The sequence below is a fragment of the Pelophylax lessonae genome (assembly GCF_965119305.1).
Source record: "Pelophylax lessonae genome assembly, chromosome: 4".
Classification (NCBI taxonomy): Eukaryota; Metazoa; Chordata; class Amphibia; order Anura; family Ranidae; genus Pelophylax; species Pelophylax lessonae.
The window spans coordinates 658,937,398-658,958,030 of record NC_138771.1 but is presented as its reverse complement, the minus strand read 5'-3'; the positions used below and the strand labels follow the sequence as shown (position 1 = coordinate 658,958,030).

General features: G+C 50.4%; 1 protein-coding gene across 1 annotated transcript; it reads right to left on the bottom strand.

Annotated features, from left to right (window-relative positions):
* Window positions 1-11,818: 11,818 nt before the first annotated feature.
* LOC309552050 (uncharacterized protein) lies at window positions 11,819-19,715 on the bottom strand. Its single transcript, XM_082252807.1, has 2 exons — window positions 18,001-19,715; window positions 11,819-12,101 (listed from the first exon to the last, which is right to left on the bottom strand). Exons 1-2 carry the CDS (start codon window positions 19,689-19,691, stop codon window positions 11,927-11,929), a joined length of 1,866 nt encoding a protein of 621 aa, XP_082108933.1. The 5' UTR covers window positions 19,692-19,715; the 3' UTR covers window positions 11,819-11,926.
* Window positions 19,716-20,633: the final 918 nt, after the last annotated feature.

The window sequence follows — 20,633 nt, the reverse complement described above, 5'->3', positions numbered from 1 at the left end:
CTAGGATCTTTTTTCGGAGTGTGACCCACCAATAGCTACAAAGGAACACATGCTAAAGTCTTGTGCAGGTCTTAGTGTCTGGCTGACTTGGCCCCACCTCAAGATTTTCTACCGATGTCCCTTGCGTACAAAATGCAAGTTTTGTTCTAAGCTGCACATGCAGGTATGGATGGTGCCATGCAGGAGTCAAATCATGAAGCAAGTCATCACCAGCACGCCAATAAGATTGTTTCAGCAATTTGTTTCGGAGTCTGTTTATAAAACTGTGAATGTGACTTTCATCAAACATTCTCTGGTGCAAAGTCAATTTAAAACACTGACTTGGAAGATTCTTCTTCATATCATTTTTGTTGAATGTCTGATTCATTGATTTACGAACATGCTACATGGCATATGGTTGGTTTGTAGGCAAGTGTAGTCTGCTTTCTCCATTGCAGGTGATGCTCTTATGCAGCGGCCCTGCAGTTGGAGATGAAGTCAAGAGGAACATGGTTTCTCTGTGGTTTCCTGAATCACTGGGGAAGCATCCAAGTGGACGCTGCTGCTCTCATTTGACTCTGGCAGCCATCTTGGGTCAGGCAGAGCCTGTTTAAGGCCCTGGTTCCCAGGTGTGGAGGGCATTTGCCAGTTTCTAGAGAAGGGACAGTTATGCCGGCTGGTAGGGACAGAACTAGCAGCCGAGAAAGGTTCCTGATGAGGAGGAAAAGCATAGGACAGCTGTCTGTTTGGGCACAAGATGGCCAGGCCACATTCTTCCTCTCTCTACAGACGCTGTCAGTCCAGCTTTATGCTTCTTTCTATACACTGTTGAAACTTTCAGTGTTCCCGGTTGGGCTACGTTCCCACTGGAATATTTGTGAACTCTCTCTGCATTATTTCAATACAAGTTCTTTCATTGCACTGGGACTGAGTATGCTATTCTCGCTGCACCCCACTTACACTTGGCGGCAGTCAGCAGGTGCGGAAGGATTGGTTTCCAGCATGGCTCTGCTAGGATCGGCCTTAGTCCTTATATTGAAGTTCAATGGCTCTAACATTCCCTTGGCAGTGTGGGAGGGGAGATTAGAGAGTGCCGCCTGCCGGTACCAGGTGCCAGCCCGGCTGGTGGCGGAGCTAGCTATTAACACCCTAGAGCAGTGATGGCGAACCTTGGCACCCCAGATGTTTTGGAACTACATTTCCCATGATGCTCATGCACTCTGCAGTGTAGTTGAGCATCATGAGAAATGTAGTTACAAAACATCTGGGGTGCCAAGGTTTGCCATCACTGCCCTAGAGGATGACGTCCACCAGAAGACAAGCAAGCTACCCTAGAATAGATTATATCACACTTGAAGGGCCTGTTTAGAGAGAAGATACTGCTTTTGGAGTGAAGGCAAAGGTTCTTCTTAAGGGAGCAGCCGGAGGACACAAGAATCTCACCCATTATGCGGTAGCCATGCAGAACCTGTGGAGGCACCTGTAGAAGTAGGATGTGTATGGCTGTGCTGCCATCACTGATGCAGTCTACATAATAAGAGATCAGTTCATAGCAGGCCTGAAAGCTGGCCCAGTCGGGAGAACCTTACAAGAGAAAGTCAAGGAGCAACCCCCCACCACCTTTGATAATTTGGATGGTAGATGCAGTTATACGGGAACAGGAAAGGAAGAACCAGATGCAACGGTAGCGTTTACCAAAGAGTTTGAACCTGCATACTTCAAAGAGGAGGCCCTAGGACCTTCACCCTTGTCAGCCATGCAAACCACACTGAAGAATCTAGCTCAGGATGTGGCCACCTTGAAAAAGGAGGTGGCCTCCTTCTAGAAGGACTCACCTCAACCCCATAGGGGCAAGAACCCATTGCACAGGGACCCTGAAGAGGAATAAAAATGCTGGTGGTGTAGCCACTATGGACATATATCCAAGAACTGTGGGTGGTCTTGATTCAGAAACCTCTACAGGCCATCTTTAAACTACTGACTCCCGGGGCAAATTAACGAACCCCAGAAGTAGGGTCAAGAACCACGCCTGGTAGGTACAAATCTATCGCCGGGGAAAGGTTCCTGATGAGAATAGAAAGTGTAGGGTTCACAACTTTACTGAACATCTTCCTGTTTGGGCTTAAGACAGCCAGGCTGCATTCTACCCCTTTAAACAGGCGCTCTCAGGTCGGCTGAATCCTGCTCTCTACACGCTGCTGGAACTGTGAGTGTTCCCGGCTGGGCTGCTTTTACATCATGTTATTTGTGCAACTGTTTTTGCATTATTTCAATACAAGTCCTTACATCGCACTGGGATTGATTGTCTTATTGCCGCCGCACCACGCTGCACCCCACTTACAAGTCTTCTTCAGGAAAGTCGACAAACTCCTTTTAGACTCCATCCAGTGTCCAGTCTTCAACAGGAAAGTCAACCAACTCATTTGAGACCAGTGGCGGCTGGTGCTCAAAATTTTTGGGGGGGGGCGCAAACAGAAAAATGTAATAGGCATTGCTTTGCGGCAAAAAACGCTGTAAAAAATTGCGTGACTTTGAGGTCACAAAATTGTGAAAGTAGCCTTCAGTAATCAAGGTATAGTGTGCCCCCTTCAATGCAGAGTGACCACAGCGTGCCCCCTTTCAATGCAGAGAGACCACAGCGTGCCTCCTTTCAATGCACAGTGACCAGCGTGCCCCCTTTCAATGCAGAGACCAGCGTGCCCCCTTTCAATGCAGAGACCAGCGTGCCCCCTTCAATGCAGAGATCAGCGTGCCCCTTTTCAATGCAGAGACCAGCGTGCCCCCTTTCAATGCAGAGACCAGAGTGCCCCCTTTCAATGCAGAGACCAGAGTGCCCCCTTTCAATGCAGAGACCAGCGTGCCCCCTTTCAATGCAGAGACCAGCGTGCCCCCTTTCAATGCAGAGTGAACAGTGTGCCCCCTTTCAATGCAGACACCAGCGTGCCCCCTTCAATGCAGAGTGAACAGTGTGCCCCCTTTTAATGCAGAGACCAGCGTGCCCCCTTTCAATGCAGAGACCAGCATGCCCCCTTCAATGCAGAGATCAGCGTGACCCCTTTCAATGCAGAGTGAACAGTGTACCCCCTTTTAATGCAAAGACCAGCGTGCCCCCTTTCAATGCAGAGACCAGCGTGCCCCCTTCAATGCAGAGACCAGCGTGCCCCCTTTCAATGCAGAGACCAGAGTGCCCCCTTTCAATGCAGAGACCAGCGTGCCCCCTTCAATGCAGAGACCAGCGTGCCCCCTTCAATGCAGAGACCAGCGGGCCCCCTTCGATGCAGAGACCAGCGTGCCCCCTTTCAATGCAGAGTGAACAGCGTGCCAAGCTCCCCCCCCCCCCCCCCCGAGACCAGTGCACTTACCTGTAGCGGCGGCTTCTCTTCAGTCCCCGCATCTCCTCGAGTCCTCAGTCCTCCCGCCTCCCCCTCGGTCAATGGTCTCTGACCCGCTTCCTGATTGGCCAGGAGGAGGATCGGTATGACAATAGTGAATTTTCATTCGCTATTGTCACACAATGGGTGGGCACGAGGCGCACTGCTCTGCACCCTGGGTCCACCCTTTGCTGAAGCCTATTAGAGCCTCTGGCTCTAATCAGGTGATGTAAAAGAAAATAAAAGCCCCATTAAACTCCATGTGTCCGGCGTCCCGCATGTAGATTAGGGGGCCGGACGCATGGATAGGGGGGGCGGCGCCCCTGCTCCCCCAACGCACCAGCCGCCACTGTTTGAGACTCCATCCTGTGTCCAGTCTCCTCCAGGAGAATTACCCAACTCCTTTGAGACTCCATCCTGTGTCCAGTCTTCTGCAGGAGAGCCAACCAATTCTTTTAGGATTCCATCCTGTGTCTAGTCTTCTCTATATTCAAGGCCTAATTACCTAAAGTCCTCTTCAGGCAGGCCTAGTGAGACACCTCACACACACACACCTCCCTAGGCCACATCTCAGGGGTAAGAGTCCTTGCTTCAGCTCACTTCAAATATGTATACCTTTTCCCATGATGCTCCACTGGCAAAGAAATTCCTGGTGGTTGGCTGAGAAAGGATATGAATATTCATAACCAAGCCCACTGTGTATCCTCACTCTAACACCAGAAGCACCAGTGTAATAATGTAAAACAGATATAAAAGTGTTATAAAATGTTTTGGAACAATGCTTGGCTCCCATAGGGCACCCACCAGTATAACGGAATATTCTGAGCAACAGAAATATGTACTCCTGTGACATTGAACCTCGCCCTGTTTTAGGCCACAGGAAAAGACACCAGACCTCTGTCGTCACTGTGTATAAGGCCAACAGGGGTATGGGAACCCTCCACACCATGCATAGTGTCACACTCGTCCCAGCACATTTCTGAATGCTTTACCTTAAATGAAACCAACAAGGTCCCAATAATGGCTTTACCCAGACACCACCCTACCTCCAATATATTCACCCTGCAATGGAAAGAGGATGTCAAGCTCAGCCTGGCTTAAGACAGGAGGTGGGAGACCACCCTAAAGGAGATACTAACCACCCCTTACAAGAAGAAGAAGAAGAAGATGGCTGGTGTCTCTGGTAAAGTGCTCCAGTGGTCAAGTAAACAAAAAATACCCAGCACAAATGTTCAGTGGGATACAAAAATGCCTGGCATTGATGGTTACTAGGAATAAAAAATGCTGATGTTGGTGGGCAGTGAAAGGTAGAAAATGTTTAGTGTCGATGCTAATGGTAGAAAAAAGGGGAGAAAAAGAGGCAGAGTTGGGGGAAGGGGGGGCATTGGTGCTCAGTGATGGAAGAGGGAGGCATTGGGGCTTAGGTTGGAAGAAGGAGTAATGGTGCTCAGTGGAGGGAGAGAGGGATGTAGATAAGGGAGAGTGCCCCCTCCCCTAAAGTGTCTACAACAGCAGGTAGTGCCAATAACTGCTGGGCATCAGAAGTAGAAGTCTCTCCAGCCAGTTCTCAGAGACAGGCAGTTGGAAAGCAGCCCGTTCCTAGCTCATCCTTGGCTCCAGTCACCTGACCCAGTAAAGGGAGGACTTCCCCTCACTCTGAACTTCTTGGTCTGGTAAATGTGTTATGGAGGGGCAAGATCTGTACTGGTAAGATCCGTACTGGTGGACATCTGCACTGGGGAGATCTGTGCTGGGATAAGAGCTGTACTGTGGAGGTCTGTAGTATGGGACACCTGTACTGGGGAGGTCTGTACTGGGGTTATAGCTGTACTGGGGAGGTCTGTACTGGGGTTATAGCTGTACTGGGGAGGTCTGTACTGGGGTTATAGCTGTACTGGGGAGGTCTGTACTGGGGTTATAGCTGTACTGGGGAGGTCTGTACTGGGGGAGACCTGTACTAGAGAGGTCTTTACTAGAGAGGTCTGTACTGGGGTTATAGCTGTACTAGGGAGATATGTACTGGGTAGATCTGTTCTGGGGGGAGATCTGTACGAGGGAGGTCAGTATTGGGAGGAGAGCTGTACTGGGGGAGATCTGTACCAGGGTAATCTGTACTGGGAGATCTGTGCTGGGGAAGATCCGTACTGGGGAGATCTGTTCTGGGATAAGAGCTGTATTGTGGAGGTCTGTAGTGGGGGACACCTGTACTGGGGGAGACCTGTACTAGAGAGATCGGTACTGGGGTTATAGCTGTACTGGGGGGAGATCTGTACTGGGCCAAGCTGTACTGAGAGAAAGCTGTACTGGGGATAATCTTTACCGGGGGAGATCTGTACTGAGCCAAGCTTTACTGAGAGAAAGCAGTACTGGGGATAATCTGTACTGGGCCAAGCTGTACTGAGAGAAAGCTGTACTGGGGGGGGGGGAGATCTGTACTGGGCCAAGCTTTACTGAGAGAAAGCTGTACTGGGGATAATCTTTACCGGGGGAGATCTGTACTGGGCCAAGCTGTACTGAGAGAAAGCTGTACTGGGGATAATCTGTACTGGGGGAGATCTGTACTGGGCCAAGCTTTACTGAGAGAAAGCTGTACTGGGGATAATCTGTACTGGGGAGATCTGTACTGGGCCAAGCTGTACTGGGGATAATCTGTACTGGGCCAAGCTGTACTGAGAGAGAGCTGTACTGGGGATAATCTGTACTGGGGGGGAGATCTGTACTGGGCCAAGCTTTACTGAGAGAAAGCTGTACTTGGGATAATCTGTACCGGGGGAGATCTGTACTGGGCCAAGCTGTACTGAGAGAAAGCTGTACTGGGGATAATCTGTACTGGGGGAGACCTGTACCTGAGAGATCGGTACTGGGGTTATAGCTGTACTGGGGGGAGATCTGTACTGAGCCAAGCTTTACTGAGAGAAAGCAGTACTGGGGGAGATCTGTACTGGGCCAAGCTGTACTGAGAGAAAGCTGTACTGGGGATAATCTGTACTGGGGGAGATCTGTACTGGGCCAAGCTGTACTGAGAGAAAGCTGTACTGGGCCAAACTGTACTGAGAGAGAGCTGTACTGGGGATAATCTGTACTGGGCCAAGCTGTACTGAGAGAAAGCTGTACTGGGGATAATCTGTACCGGGGGAGATCTGTACTGGGCCAAGCTGTACTGAGAGAAAGATGTACTGGGGATAATCTGTACCGGGGGAGATCTGTACTGGGCCAAACTGTACTGAGAGAAAGCTGTACTGGGGATAATCTGTACTGGGGATAATCTGTACTGGGCCAAGCTGTACTGAGAGAAAGCTGTACTGGGGGGGGGGGGGAGATCTGTACTGGGCCAAGCTTTACTGAGAGAAAGCTGTACTGGGGATAATCTTTACCGGGGGAGATCTGTACTGGGCCAAGCTGTACTGAGAGAAAGCTGTACTGGGGATAATCTGTACTGGGGAGATCTGTACTGGGCCAAGCTGTACTGAGAGAAAGCTGTACTGGGGATAATCTGTACTGGGGGAGATCTGTACTGGGCCAAGCTTTACTGAGAGAAAGCTGTACTGGGGATAATCTGTACTGGGGAGATCTGTACTGGGCCAAGCTGTACTGAGAGAAAGCTGTACTGGGGATAATCTGTACTGGGGGGAGATCTGTACTGGGCCAAGCTTTACTGAGAGAAAGCTGTACTGGGGATAATCTGTACTGGGGAGATCTGTACTGGGCCAAGCTGTACTGGGGATAATCTGTACTGGGGGGGAGATCTGTACTGGGCCAAGCTTTACTGAGAGAAAGCTGTACTTGGGATAATCTGTACCGGGGGAGATCTGTACTGGGCCAAGCTGTACTGAGAGAAAGCTGTACTGGGGATAATCTGTACTGGGGGAGACCTGTACCTGAGAGATCGGTACTGGGGTTATAGCTGTACTGGGGGGAGATCTGTACTGAGCCAAGCTTTACTGAGAGAAAGCAGTACTGGGGGAGATCTGTACTGGGCCAAGCTGTACTGAGAGAAAGCTGTACTGGGGGAGATCTGTACTGGGCCAAGCTGTACTGAGAGAAAGCTGTACTGGGCCAAACTGTACTGAGAGAGAGCTGTACTGGGGATAATCTGTACTGGGCCAAGCTGTACTGAGAGAAAGCTGTACTGGGTATAATCTGTACTGGGGGGGATCTGTACTGGGCCAAACTGTACTGAGAGAAAGCTGTACTGGGGATAATCTGTACTGGGGGAGATCTGTACTGGGCCAAGCTTTACTGGGAGAAAGCAGTTCCGGGGATAATCTGTACTGGAGGAGATCTGTACTGAGAAAGAGCTGTACTTGGAGAGGAAGGTAATATTTTTGTACTCTCTCTACTCACCTATACGTTATACTCTCCCCATCCCCGCTCCCACACTCAGGGCATTATGCACTCCTGTGCCCTGCACTATATATATATATATATATATATATATATATATATATATATATATATATATATATATATATATATATATATATATATACATACTATCCGCTGTTTGCTGTGACACACTTTGTGTGCGCTACCCAATTCTTCTCTGCCTACACGGGGAAAACAAATCATCTAAAGCCCGGGGAGGGGGGGAACACTGATACTCTGTGAGGGGAAGGGAGGGAACATCAGTCACTGATTAAGGGTGGGCTTGGATCAGGATGAGACCACCCTCCTAGGAATATCCCTAGACCCTGCTTGAACACAGAACATTCCAAATAATGCATTCTGGGGGTGCACTGTTTCTTTAAATCTTGAACATTACCTTGCACAATACTTTCACTGGGCAGAATGCTGTGAATATAAATCTGTCCACTAGAGGGAGACAGATACTAAGCTGTTCAGCATATAGGCTTGGTTGACATTGCTAACTCCATACCTAGGTCAGTCATTGAAGATTGTTTCCTTGCTGGTAACCCCTGTACCACCCTATCAGTGGCCCTACAAGACTGGGATTTTAATGAATTCTTGGACAGTGCTGCAGAATCTGAGAGAGCTGGGAGGCATGCCTATTATGAGGGGTTATCACCATCCCTGTTTCTAAGTTCCCGGGTCTGTACATCTGCTGTGCCCATTATGAGGGGTTCCCACCATCCCTGTGCTGAGTTCCTGGGTCTGTACACCTGCTGTGCCCACATTAGGGAGTTCCTTGTGCTGAGATTCCGGGTCTGTACACCTTCTGTAACCATTATGAGGCATTCCCAACCATCCCTATGCAAATATCCCGGGTCTGTACACCTGCTGTGCCCATTATGAGGGGTTCCCACCATTCCTGTGCTGAGTTCCTGGGTCTTTACACCAGCTGTGCCCATTATGAGGAGTTCCCACCATCCATGAGGGGAGTTCCCGGTTCTCTAAACCTGCTGTGACAATCATCTGGGGTTCCCACCATTACTGTGCTGAGTTCCTGGGTCTGTACACCTGCTGTGCCCATTATGAGGAGTTCCCACCATCCCTGTGCTAAGATTCCAGGTCTGTACACCTGCTGTCCATTATGAGGGGTTCCCACCATCCCTGTGCTAATATCCTGGGTCTGTACACCTGCTGTGCCCATTATGAGGGGTTCCCACCATCCCTGTGCCGATTTCCTGGGTCTTCACACCATCCCTGTGCTGAGATTCCAGGTCTGTACACCTGCTGTCCATTATGAGGGGTTCCCACCATCCCTGTGCCGATTTCCTGGGTCTTCACACCATCCCTGTGCTGAGATTCCAGGTCTGTACACCTGCTGTCCATTATGAGGGGTTTCCACCATGCCTGTGCTGAGTTCTTAGTTCTGTACTTCCGCTGTGTCTGTAATAAGGGGTTCCCACCATACCTGTTCTTAGTTCCTGGGTCTGTACACCTGCGGTGCCCACTATGTCTGTATACCTGCTGTGCCCATTATGAGGGGTTCCCACCATCCCTGTGCTGAGTTCCTGTGTCTGTATACCTGCTGAGCCCATTATGAGGGGTTCCCACCATCCCTGTGCTGAGTTTCTGGGGTCTGTACTCCTGCTGTGCCCATTATGAGGGGTTCCCACCATCCCTGTGCTGAGTTTCTGGGGTCTGTACTCCTGCTGTGCCCATTATGAGGGGTTCCCACCATCCCTGTGCTGAGTTTCTGGGGTCTGTACTCCTGCTGTGTCTATTATGAGGGGTTCTCACCATCCCTGTGCTGAGTTCCCGGGTCTGTACACCTGCTGTGCCCATTATGAGGGGTTCCCACCATCCCTGTGCTGAGTTCCCGGGTCTGTACACCTGCTGTGCCCATTATGAGGGGTTCCCACCATTCCTGTGCTGAGTTTCTGGGGTCTGTACTCCTGCTGTGCCCATTATGAGGGGTTCCCACCATCCCTGTGCTGAGTTCCCGGGTCTGTACACCTGCTGTGCCCATTATGAGGGGTTCCCACCATCCCTGTGCTGAGTTCCTGGGTCTGTACACCTGCTGAGCCCATTATGAGAGGTTCCCACCATCCCTCTGCTGAGTTACCGATTCTGTACACCTGCTGTGTCTGTATTGTACAGACTGATATATCTGTTGTAACTTACCCTTCTGGCCATAAGATGGCACCAGAGTTTATAATTGGATTTGTAGCCACCACATGCATTTTTAGGCAGTATGGGTGCCTAAGAAGACCGTAGAAGTCTCCATAGGTAAGACTGTGATCGTGATCAGTAGAGGGCACTGTACTAGGCCGCTGGTGCTTGCCAGGTCACCAGAAGGCTGAGCGACACTCTGCTCCATACGAGCAGCCTGCGATCTCTGCACCTCAGCAACTCCAGAATGGGGTCGGGTAATGCCAGTCCTGCCCCTGCAAGCAGTGGATACCCTGGGTAGGAGGCTAGGATATAAATAGTTGGATCTTAATGGAAGTACTGAGGACCAGGCTACAGCAGGAGTTAGGCTGTAAGCCTCTATCTCAATGTTGGGGCTGCCCCTCCACTCAAACTCTTCTCAAATGCTGGTAGATACATTCTTGGGCCACCACCTTGGAGCAGGATGACTTCTTCTGGACTCTTCCTTCTCCTAACCTCTACTGTAAACTTCTGGTAATGGCAGTGCCAGGACAAGGTCATCTAGAGCCCAGGGCGAACATGCCAAATTGCGTGCCCCCCCCCCCCCCCCCCCAAGATGTATGAGCATTACATATCGTCAAAAAAAAAAAAAATCACCCCTCCTAGAATAGTTCTTATCCCCAACCAACGCAAATCTCTTTCCCCCAACCTCTTTGTGGTGCCCCACCTCACATGATACCCTGGGCAACTGTCCCTCCTGCCCACCCCTTGTCCCGGCCCTTAGTAATGGACTGGTGGAACTTGGGTCTGCAAGGCCTGTACTGGGAGACGTGCAGATGGAGAATGCAGTAGGGCAAGCCATAGAAGGTTCTAGAATCACAGGATATTACTGTGCTTAGAAGGAACCCCACCCATTTTTTTTTCCACTGGCTTCCCAACCTGCATTGTCTGCCCCACCTGTTGAACTACAGGACAACCCCCTGCCCCTCCAGTGCTTTTGCCTTGACCCCCTTTGTAGGTAAAGGTCTCATAGCCGTGCGCACAGGGTGTGCCTGGGCACACCCTAATCACCCCATTTGCATTAGTATTATCCAGGGACGGCACCAGGTGGGTGGTTGGGGGTGCTAGTGATCAGTGTAAATACCCCTATTATATTAAAGAATAGGTTCAACCTTAGGAACATGTTACATCCGTATTCAGTGTGTAACGTAATATGTTCCTAAATCAACTGCCTCCCACCACCTGAGCTTCCTCCCTGCAGGTGGCGATCAGATGTGTTGGAGCTTTGGGGTGCACACCCTAATGCAATAGGCTGTGCACACCTATGAAAGGTCTCTTGTTGGATGTAGTTCTGGGGGGGGGGGGTTGCTTAGGGTAATTACTGAGCCCCCCAGCAGCTGCCCCCCCTAAGAACTGTACCTGGTGATGTCATCACATCCCGTAATAAAAGTGCTACATTAACGAGGTAAAAGGAATGCTGGGACATGATCCAGAAGGGGGGGGGGGGGGTTTGGTGGTAAATTTTGGTAAAATTCGGGCATTTCTGGACAATGGACATACACTTTAAATACCACTTTTTTTTTTTTTTTTTGGGGGGGGGGGGGGGCTATGACATATCCATTGGGCATCGGACAATAAAAGTAACACAATTCTGACACAATTTTAAAAAAAAACAAAAAAAATTTAATATTTCACTAAAAAAAAAAAAAAATATACAAAATATCCATAAAAATCTAGACAGACAATCGGTAAACAGTGTACAAGACTGCGGTCATTTTGTATCCTCCCATGAGGAGGGTCTACGTAGGAACATTCTCTGATGGTATAGTCCACAAGGGATCAGCAATCCCCCCCCCCCCCCCTAAAAATGTTTTCACAGCGGTCCCTATAATGGGGCCCCCAACTAGACAATTCTACAGGATCGGACGCACTGTCTAGTGGCGGAGATCGTCGGTCTTCTATTCCATGACGGTCCTCAGCAAGACCTACGGAGCTCCTGGGAAAGGATGAGAAGTTTGGTTGCCCCCCTCGTGGGAGGGACCTGCACGATCCAATAAGCTCCAAGGGACCGCCCACGCTGGTCACAGGCTAGTGAGGGACCCCCCGCTTTCCACCTCCACCGTCTGATAGTGAACCTGAGGATGGATCCCCCTCCGCTCACCGTAATCGTAGAGTCCAAGGCCATAGAGCGCAGAAACGTCGGTGACGGTGGGGTAGAACGGTTCCGTCTTGATCGGGGCGGGGTACGTCACGTAACTGCGAGAGAGAGAAGGTTATTGGTTAGTAGGACCTCTGTACAGCACTATTTAAGGGCAAATCGGTACGGCTGCCCAGTGCCGGGACAATATCATCCAGTGCAAAGATGGCAAATGGGGGGGGGGGGGGGGGGGCACAGGCCACACACTTCCTCTCTCCTTGCTAACAGAGGTAGTGATGCCGCTGTCACTACTCCTGTCAGCCTTCTAGTAGAAGGAACTTGTGGCGCCCCATCCCTACAATACACACTGTGGCCAGCCATGTTGCGGCCATTGTTGACCACCTTCTGAAAAGCCAAGTGGCCTGGCTGCCTTTGATCCCCAACCTAGAACAAGCATGCAGAGGGTGAAGTCCAGAGTCAATGTCCGCACTTAGTAAATTGTAATAGTAAAGCCACCCTAACTCCCCGACAAAGCCACCCTAACTCCCCGACAAAGCCACCCTAACTCCCCGACAAAGCCACCCTCACTCCCCGACAAAGCCACCCTCACTCCCCGACAAAGCCACCCTCACTCCCCGACAAAGCCACCCTCACTCCCCGACAAAGCCACCCTCACTCCCCGACAAAGCCACCCTCACTCCCCGACAAAGCCACCCTCACTCCCCGACAAAGCCACCCTCAGAGTAATGGAGATCTTTCATTGTTCTGAAGTTCTTGGAGATCTTTCATTGTTCTGAAGTTCTTACAAAGTATCTTCTCCCGATGGGCAGAGATACATTGTTGCAGTTTTAGGACACCTGTGAGTCCTTCACCTTAGAAGATCTACAATACTCTGAGAATTTATTAGAAGGTTTCCCGGGGAGCCAGGAATATGGGACGCAGCTTGGAAGGTATTTTTGCACCACAAAAGAGGTTGCCATGGTGCAGAGGGGCCGGCCACCAGCCCCGTAAAAACCAATGGGGCTCTGGGGCCAGGGAGTCATTCATTGTTATGGTGCTGGGGGGGGGGGGGGGGGGAACTTCTCATGCGAACAGATGGGTGGGGGGGGGGGGGGGATGTCCAACCTTAATGCTAGTGGGGGAGGGGACCAACCTCTCATTCGAACGGATAGTGGGGGGAAACAACCTCTCATTCGAACGGATGGGGAGGGGAAACAACCTCTCATGCGAACAAATGGGGGGGGGACCCAACGTCTCATGCAAACAGATTGGGGGGGACCCAACCTCTCATGCGGACAAATGGGGGGGAACCCAACCTCTCATGCGGACAAATGGGGGGGGGGGACCCAACCTCTCATTCGGACAAATGGGGGGGGCCCCAACCTCTCATGCGGACAAATGGGGGGGCCCCAACCTCTCATGCGGACAAATGGGGGGGCCCCAACCTCTCATGCGGACAAATGGGGGGGCCCCAACCTCTCATGCGGACAAATGGGGGGGCCCCAACCTCTCATGCGGACAAATGGGGGGGGCCCAACCTCTCATGCGGACAAATGGGGGGGGCCCAACCTCTCATGCGGACAAATGGGGGGGGCCCAACCTCTCATGCGGACAAATGGGGGGGGCCCAACCTCTCATGCGGACAAATGGGGGGGACCCAACCTCTGATGCGGACAAATGGGGGGGGGGACCCAACCTCTCATGCGGACAAATGGGGGGGGGGGACCCAACCTCTCATGCGGACAAATGGGGGGGGGGGACCCAACCTCTCATGCGGACAAATGGGGGGGGGGACCCAACCTCTCATGTGGACAAATGGGGGGGGACCCAACCTCTCATGCAAATGGACGGAAGGGGAACCAACCTCTCCTGCAAACAGATGGGGGGGGACCCTCTCCTGCAAACAGATGGGGGGGGACCCTCTCCTGCAAACAGATGGGGGGGGACCCTCTCCTGCAAACAGATGGGGGGGGACCCTCTCCTGCAAACAGGTGGGGGGGACCCTCTCCTGCAAACAGGTGGGGGGGGGGACCCTCTCCTGCAAACAGATGGGGGGGACCCTCTCCTGCAAACAGATGGGGGGGACCCTCTCCTGCAAACAGATGGGGGGGGGGACCCTCTCCTGCAAACAGGTGGGGGGGGGGACCCTCTCCTGCAAACAGATGGGGGGGGGACCCTCTCCTGCAAACAGATGGGGGGGGGACCCTCTCCTGCAAACAGATGGGGGGGGGACCCTCTCCTGCAAACAGATGGGGGGGGGACCCTCTCCTGCAAACAGATGGGGGGGGACCCTCTCCTGCGAACAAATGGGGGGACCCTCTCCTGCGAACAAATGGGGGGACCCTCTCCTGCGAACAAATGGGGGGACCCTCTCCTGCGAACAAATGGGGGGACCCCCTCCTGCGAACACATGGGGGGACCCCCTCCTGCGAACAAATGGGGGGACCCTCTCCTGCGAACACATGGGGGGACCCCCTCCTGCGAACACATGGGGGACCCCCTCCTGCGAACACATGGGGGGACCCCCTCCTGCGAACATATGGGGGGGGGGGAACTCTTCCATGCACATGGCAGACATCCAGCATCATCTAGCACTTTCATCCCCAGCCTGACTGTCCCTGGCCCATCCCTTTCATTCATTGGATTCCAGTTTTTCAGTCATGGAGGCTCGGCACCACATGTGGGCGTTACCCAAGGTGGAGTGCCTTTTTCAGACAGACATGTACAGCCCTTCCCACCAGCCATGATCTACCCTTGCATAGAGAAGCACAGAGACCCAGTGATGACATCACTGGGAATAAAATATACGGTATATAATGACAATGGGAATTTCTTATTGAAAACTTCAATTAGCATGTTGAATTGGGGGGGGGGGGGGGGGACAAAATACAAGCAGACTTAATTTCAGCTTTAAGCATTAAAGTGTAGGTGAAGGCAAAACCTTATTTTTAGTTTTGGAATGAGTCCCCCCATTACGGGGCCCATCTGTGTCCCCGGTATGGAGAATTAGTGTCTGTTTGTGCTGGTGACCATAGTTAACAAGCCAGAAAGCAAGCAAGAAAATTTACAAATATTAAAGTTGTCACCAGAACAGGAAGTGAGGGGAATCTCCCAATGGGGGACATCTGTTCCTGTGACAACTAATTTGAGATTTGTAGATATGGTGGTGAGAAGGGGTGGGAAATCTTCCAGTGGGTTCCTGTGACAACTAAGAGGGAATCTGTAGCCATTTCCTTTCACTTCCTGTTAGTATCTTTTGGACAGGAAGTGAGGGGAAATCTTCCAGTGGGGACACCCGTCCCTGTGACAACAAAAAAGTGAATTGTAGATATTATCTTGCATTTCCTGTTGCTTTTTTTGAGACAGGAAGGGTTGGGAAATCTTCCAATGGGGACACCTGTTCCTGTGACAACTAAGAGGGGATCTGTAGCCATTTCCTTTCACTTCCTGTTAGTATCTTTTGGACAGGAAGTGAGGGGAAATCTTCCAGTGGGGACACCTGTTCCTGGGACAACTAAGAGGGGATTTGTGGCTATTATCGTTCACTTCCTGTTCGTATCTTTGAGACAGGAAAGGGTGGGAAATCTTCCAGTGGGTTCCTGTGACAACTAAGAGGGGATCTGTAGCCATTTCCTTTCACTTCCTGTTAGTATCTTTGGGACAGGAAATGAGGGGAAATCTTTCAGTGGGGACACCCGTCCCTGTGACAACTAAAAAGTGAATTGTAGATATTATCTTGCATTTCCTGTTGGTTTTTTTGAGACAAGAAGAGTTGGGAAATCTTCCAGTGGGGACACCTGTTCCTGTGACAACTATGAGGGGATCTGTAGCCATTTCCTTTCACTTCCTGTTAGTATCTTTTGGACAGGAAGTGAGGGGAAATCTTCCAGTGGGGACACCTGTTCCCGTGACAACTAAAAAGTGATTTGTAGATATTATCTTGCACTTCCTCTTGGTATCTGAGACAGGAAGGGATGGGAAATCTTCCAATGGGGACACATTTTCCTGTGACAACTAAGAGGGGATCTGTAAGCATTTTCCTTTCACTTCCTGTTAGTATCTTTTGGGCAGGAAGTGAGGGGAAATCTTCCAGTGGGGACACCTGTCCTGTGACAACTAAGAGGGGATCTGTAGCCATTTCCTTTCACTTCCTGTTAGTATATTTGGGACAGGAAGTGAGGGGAAATCTTTCAGTGGGGACACCCATTCCTGTGACAACTAAAAAGTGATTTGTAAATATTATCTTGCACTTCCTGTTGGTATCTTTGAGACAGGAAGGGATGGGAAATCTTCCAGTCAGGACACCTGTTCCTGTGACAACTAAGAGGCAATCTGTAGCCATTTTCCTTTCACTTTCTGTTAGTGTCCCTGGGACAGGAAGGGAGGGGAAATCTTCCAATGGGGACTCCTGTCCTGGGACAACTAAAGGGATTTGTAGATATCATGTTGCACTTCCTGTTAGTATCTTTGAGACAGGAAGTGAGGGGAAATCTTCCAGTGGGGACACCCGTTCCTGTGACAACTAAGAGGAGATTTGCAGATATTTCTTTTTCATTTCCTGTTAGTGTCCCTGGGACAGGAAGTGACATGGAAACCTCATTAACAGGTCACAGACAGCAATTCTCTACCCAAAACTAAATGAAAGTTTTGCATTCACACGGAGGTCAGAAGGAAGGACATGGTAAGTTGGCCGTACACTATACAATCTGATTGTACAACCCCTTCAATTTGTACCCGGGTGTGCAGACCCTTACACTGCGTTGTCGGTAGACCTAAAGCTCGCCACACTAGTTACAATCTTCTTTAGATCCACCACCAATTACGTAGTAGGAGAACCTACCTGACCATAGATCGGTTGGATTGGTAAGGTTAGTCTTGGTAGATCTAAAGGAGATTGAATAGAGATTGCACGGTCAGGCTGCGGGATATATGGCCAGCTTAAAGCTCACCACACATTACAATCTGGTTGTACAATCTCCTTTACATCTACCAAAAAGTACATAGTGAAGGTCCTTCCTGATTGGATACTGGACTGGGTTGGACAGATTAGGTAGGTCCTCATATTGCATAGGTTAGGTGAAAGTGATTGTACAACGTTTGTAGGCTTGGGTTGTAAGGTGTATAGTGACCCCAAAATCTGATAAACCAGCCCCCACATTGGAACCCATCAATTCCCCACTTAAAAGTCTTCTAAACCCAACCCTATGGAAGCCCTACTATGCCATTGGACAATCGGGTTGGCACAGAATTGGACGATGTGTAGCCAATGTTGGGGGGGGGGGGGGGGGGTCTACGTTATATTAATGACTTGTGGTAACCTTGGCAAGACATTTTAAAATGTAGGGGTGGGAGTAATTTATAGGGGGGCAGTAAGGAGTTTATGGGGGGGGGGGGGGATAGTAGGGCATAAATTTATGCAAGGCAGTTGGGGGTGGGAGAAATGTATAGGGGGGGGAGGGGGGCAATAGGGAGTGTAAGTAATTTAATTTATGGGAGACAGTAGGTGGTATAATACATTTATGGGGGGCAGTAGGGCATGTCATTTATGGGGGGGCAGTGGGGGTTAGGTAATTTATGGGGGCGGTCAGTAGGGGTGTAAGTTTTTTTATGAGGGGGGCATAAGTAATTTATTGGAAGGGGCAATAGGGAGTGTAAGTAATTTATGGGAGACAGTAGGGGTTATAATACATTTATGGGGGGCAGCAGGGCATGTCATTTATGGGGGGACAGTAGGGGGTGTAAGTAATCTATGGGAGGCAGTAGGGGGGTGTAAGTAGTTTTTTTGGGGGGACAGTAGGGTGGTGTAAGTAACTAATGGGGGAACAGTAACTAATGGGGGAACAGTAGGGGGTGGAAGTAATCTATGGGGGGGAACAGTAGGGGGGTGTAAGTAATTAATGGGGAACAGTAGGGGTGAAAGTAATTTATGGGGGGGAACAGTAGGGGGTGTAAGTAATCTATGGGGGGACAGTAGGGGGGGGGTGGAAGTCATTTATGGGGTACAATCTTGGTACTCACCTGTAGGGGTCCTGGTAGGTGTTGTATTGGTAAACCTTCTCCTCCTCTTGCAAGGCTCTAGGCTGAATCTGAGGCTGGGGTTGGAGCTGGGGTTGGGGCTCCTCCAGTGATGGTTTTGGGGGTACACATGATAGAGGGGGCATTTGGGGAAACTTGGCGATAGGCTCCACCTTCTTCTTCTTGCGTGGGGTGTATTTGTACCCTGGGTGGTCCCGGGCGTGCTGGACTCGCAGTCTCTTGGCTTCCTCCCGGAAGGGTCTCCGATCCTCCTCGGTGAGACCCCTCCAGACCTCCCCCAACCTCCGGCTGATCTCTGAATTGTGCATTTTGGGGTACTGGGCGGACACCCTCTTCCTCTCTTCACTGGACCACACCATAAAGGCATTCATGGGACGTTTTACTATAGGGGGGCCGCTGCTGGAGCCTTTCTCCTTCTGGGGGGCCTTCTCTTTGGCCTGCTGTGGCTGGGGGCCCTTGTCCTTTGAGGGCTGCGATTCTAGGCCTTGGTAGGAATGAGGCTGGGGATCCCTCTCTTGGGGTGTGTCCGGTTGCTGGTCCTTGTCCTGGGAATGTTGGATGTTTGGGGACCCCAGTTGCGTAAAGGGTCCCCTTTCCAATGGTCTCTGCAGTTGCTGGTCCTTGTCCTGGGGATGTTGGATGTGTGGGGACCCCAGTTGCGTAAAGGGTCCCCTTTCCAGTGGTTTCTGCAGTTGCTGGTCCTTGTCTTGTGGACGTTGAATGTTTGGGGACCCCAGTTGCATATAGGGGCCCCTTTCCAGTGGTTTCTGCAGTTGCTGGTCCTTGTCCTGGGAATGTTGGATGTGTGGGGACCCCAGTTGCGTAAAGGTTCCCCTTTCCAGTGGTTTGTGCAGTTGCTGGTCCTTGTCCTGTGGATGTTGAATGTGTGAGGACCCCAGTTGCATAAAGGGGCCCCTTTCCAGTGGTTTATGTAGCTGCTGGTCCTTGTCCTGGGGACGTTGGGCATGTGAGGCCCCTTGCTGCATAAATGGACCCTTTTCCAGTGGTTTCTGAACTTGCTGCTCCTCATCTTGGGGCTGCTGAATGTTCTGGGCCCCTTGTAATAGGAAGGGGCCCCTTTCCAGTGGTTCCTGCAGTTGTTGGTCCTTGTCTTGGTGACATTGGTTGTGTGGGGCTCCCAGCTGCCTATAGGGGCCCCTTTCCAGTGTCTTCTGCAGTTGTTGGTCCTTGTCCTGAGACTGCTGGATGTGCGGGGCCCCCGATTGTATATAAGGACCCCTTTCCTGTGGTAGGTGCATCTGTGTCCCCCAGTCCTGGTAGGCTTTGCTCTGAGGGGCCTCTAGATGCATCTTAGGGCCCCGGTCCAGAGTCTGGAATATTGATCGATCCTGTGCTAGCGTAGCCCCAGGAGGGGTTTGGGGGCCCCTGTCCTGGTGACTTGGCAGCTCGGGTCCCCGGTCTTGCTGAGAGCCCCAGTCCTGGTAGGGATGCATGCTGTGGCCCCTTGGCTGTATGTAGGGATCAGTCTCATGGTGGCTTTGGAGTTGTGGACTTCTTCTCTGAAGCTGCAAGCACCAATCCTGGGGGATCTGAATGTGCGAGGCCCCCGCCTGAATCTGGGGGCCCCTCTCCTGTTGGTGCTGCATTTGCGGGGCCCCTTGTTGGCCCTGTTGGCCCCTGTCCTTCTGGGAATACAGCTCAGAACTCTCCATCCAGCAGGTGCTCAGTCCTCTCCTCCTCCTCCTCCTCCTTACTTTCCTCTTTCTTCCACCCCCCCCTTGAGTGCTTTAAACTCCCCCTTGCCCCCAGGAGCCTTCCAGCCAATCACAGGACAGACCCCACCCATCCACCCTTCCAACTGGGACACTTAACCCTTACTGTGCCTGAGAGCCCCAGACCCCTCACCTGAGCCGCCTTCTTCCACTTCCAAACAACTTGATGAGCTCAAGGCACTTATCTCTCCATCTAATCTGCTTAATCTTCTTTTTAGATTGCAAGCTCTTCAGGCTAACATACCTTTCTATGAGGAGACTTCTACAGAACCTAGGGAGGACATTGTCTTCATCTATGGGGGGAAGGGGGGGCAGCACAGTACCAATCAGGGGGAAGTAACAAAACTCACAACAAAGTAACAAAAAAGTAACAAAAGTTTGAAACAAAACAATAAAAATGTAAACAAAGGAAATAAAAAAAAAAAAAGAAAGAATAATAAAAATGTAAACAAAGGAAATAAATAAATAAAGAAAGAGTAATAGAAATGTAAACAAAGGAAATGAAAAGAGAATTAAAAAAAAAAAAAAGAATGGAAAATAAACAAAGCCACTGAGATAAAAAAAAAATAAAATAGAGTGAGCGGATTTTACTTTTGTTTACTTTATTTTGTGTTTTCACCGTGTTCTTTTAGGCACTTTGACAGGTAATTAAAAAAAAAAAAACACAGGTAGGATGCAGTGTGTAAATATTATCCAGCATTTTCCTGTTATTTTTATTTTTTTAACCTTTTTTTACGTTTTTTTATTTGTTTTTACTTTCATTTAATTTTTTATGTGTTTTTTCGATTTTTTTAACAATTTTTTTATTTATTTATTTATTTTTTGATTTATTGTCACTGTGTTCTTTAGGAAAACTCTAGGTAATAAAACCAAGGTAGGATT

What these genes read in the sequence shown, in the direction of transcription:
- LOC309552050 (XM_082252807.1), bottom strand. Translation starts at nt 19,691, where the DNA reads ATGGAGAGTTCTGAGCTGTATTCCCAGAAGGACAGGGGCCAACAGGGC. An exon ending in ACCTACCAGGACCCCTACAG is followed by an intron (nt 12,102 to 18,000) that starts GTGAGTACCAAG and finishes TCTCTCTCGCAG; the next exon opens with TTACGTGACGTACCCCGCCC.